This window comes from Microtus ochrogaster, chromosome 16 (genome assembly GCF_000317375.1).
Source record: "Microtus ochrogaster isolate Prairie Vole_2 chromosome 16, MicOch1.0, whole genome shotgun sequence".
In the NCBI taxonomy this organism is placed as follows: Eukaryota; Metazoa; Chordata; class Mammalia; order Rodentia; family Cricetidae; genus Microtus; species Microtus ochrogaster.
In genome coordinates, this window is record NC_022018.1 from 62,216,944 (window position 1) to 62,218,922 (window position 1,979).

Here is a 1,979-nt window from a genome sequence, read left to right on the forward strand (position 1 = left end):
ATCATACATGTGAGCACAGCAGCACCCACGGTGCGGTCTCGATCATACATGTGAGCACAGCAGCACCCACGGTGCGGTCTCAATCATACATGTGAGCACAGCAGCACCTACGCTCGGCACACTAGAGGAACTTGGAGAGGGGACAAGAGGGCCTTGGGCAAATGAAGAACACGCAGTCATTTATCGTCTGGATGTGAGCAAGCTCAGGACTGGAGGCACTATGAGCTGGGGGCAAGCCTGTGTGGGAATGCTTTTGGAGAGCAGCACCCGGAGGGGGGCCTCCACCATGCTGCCTGTTCGCTTTGGAGACTTATTTTTACATTTATATGTGTGTCTGTGCATGTAAGTGGCCACAAAGCCCCCAAAGGGGACCTAGAGTTACCTACTGTGGGTGTCAGGAACCGACCGAGTCCCCTACAGAATGCATGTGCTCTGAACCACTCAGCCATCTCTCTAGCCTTGGAGAGATTAGAGAAATAATGGCAAAGAATAAAAGGGGGTGGGATACAAACAGTTAACCTTTCCTCCCTCTGGTCAGGAGCTCAGTCTTCTTCCTAGAGAACCAGGGACAGCTTCATGTGGTAGCCAGGGGCTCAACATGTGGGGGCGCTGTTCATTTCTGGAGCCCCTCTCCTTTGCAGACCTTACTAAAACTGACTATGTAGATGCCCTTGCAATGCTGGCTGCTCACCCTGACCCACACTTTCTCCACTTCTCACTCACTGACAGTCGTGTGCTTGTCTGAGAGGGGTTGAGCAAAGCCTTCAGCTGCCAACCTGCTCAAAGAGGTCAGGGTGCTCACCCATGAGTGTGGTCTTCAACTGCTTCTCTGAGGAGCTGGGCAATGTGCAGCAGAGGCTGGAGCCGATGTCTCTGTGGGATAGCTGTGGGTGGAGAGAAGTCAGGGGGAACTGAAGGAAAGCCAAACCCATGGGGAGACACCCACAGCTTAGACAGAAAGCATTGTGCAGAAATGCCCCCGCCATTCACAGAACCCATGTCATACTTGTCTCAGCCAGGATCTGACTCTGAGTCAAACTTAAGTTTCTTTTGTTGTCTTGTTTGAGACAGGGTCTTACTATTATAGCCCAGGCTGGCCTTGAATTTACTATTTGTCCGCCTCTGCCTTCCAGGAACCAGGACTATAGCCCTGCATGCCATGCCTGATTTCAGGTGTCTTTACCTAGAGTACACAGAAATCAGGAAATCTTGGCCAGCCTTGTTGCAGATGCTCTGCATTTTCTTCTTTCCGTATTCTGGCTCTGTCTCAAATTTGTGACATCAAAATACTATTCAATATGGTCCATATTGAATACATGATCAAAGACAAGAAATGGCTAGCTCAACTGTTTTGCTGGGGTGTGATTAGGCCAAGGAAAAAGCACAAACAACCATGCAAACAAACAGAACTTGTGTGTGTGTCTGGTTCCACACCTGCCTCTGAGCATCTGATCTGCATGTATCTGTAGCTAAGATCAACCACGGACAGCTCCAGAGGTAGAGAAGCTACAACTGCTGGACCCACAGCAGCCCCTCCCTGAGGCCAATGGCATTTCCTCCTTCTTCTCCTGTACGACTTTTCTTCTCCTGTAGTGTGAAGTTCATCAGCAGTGACTTTTTATGACCCAGGACCTCACCGTGAAGGACAGTTCTGATGAGCAGGCTTACACACTCCTCTCTCAATGTGTAGGTAGGATCAACACCTAGCTGCTCAGTTTTTGCTTAAAGTCACTTGCTGTCTTTGGGGGATGGGAAGGCAGACAGCTTGAGTTCATGCTGTGAAACATGACTGCATTAAGGTCTCAGAACCTATGCTCCAGTGTGTTAGGAGCCTCAGGCTTACACTGTCTTAGTGGGCTAAGACAGTCACGGTCCTACTTTTCTCTTCTGCTGACACCTTTTCCTACTGCATCCCCACTGCTGACACCTTTTCCTACTGCGTCCCCACTGCTGACACCTTTTCCTACTGCGTCCCCACT

General features: G+C 50.1%; 1 protein-coding gene across 1 annotated transcript in view; it reads right to left on the reverse strand.

Annotated features, from left to right (window-relative positions):
• The window catches only part of Fancc (FA complementation group C), a 76,283-nt gene that overhangs the window by 10,998 nt on the left and 63,306 nt on the right, over positions 1 to 1,979 (reverse strand). The window contains exon 11 of the mRNA XM_013349195.2: positions 803 to 884. Within this exon, the coding sequence (XP_013204649.1) occupies positions 803 to 884 (82 nt within the window). The remainder of the gene's footprint in view (positions 1 to 802; positions 885 to 1,979) is intronic.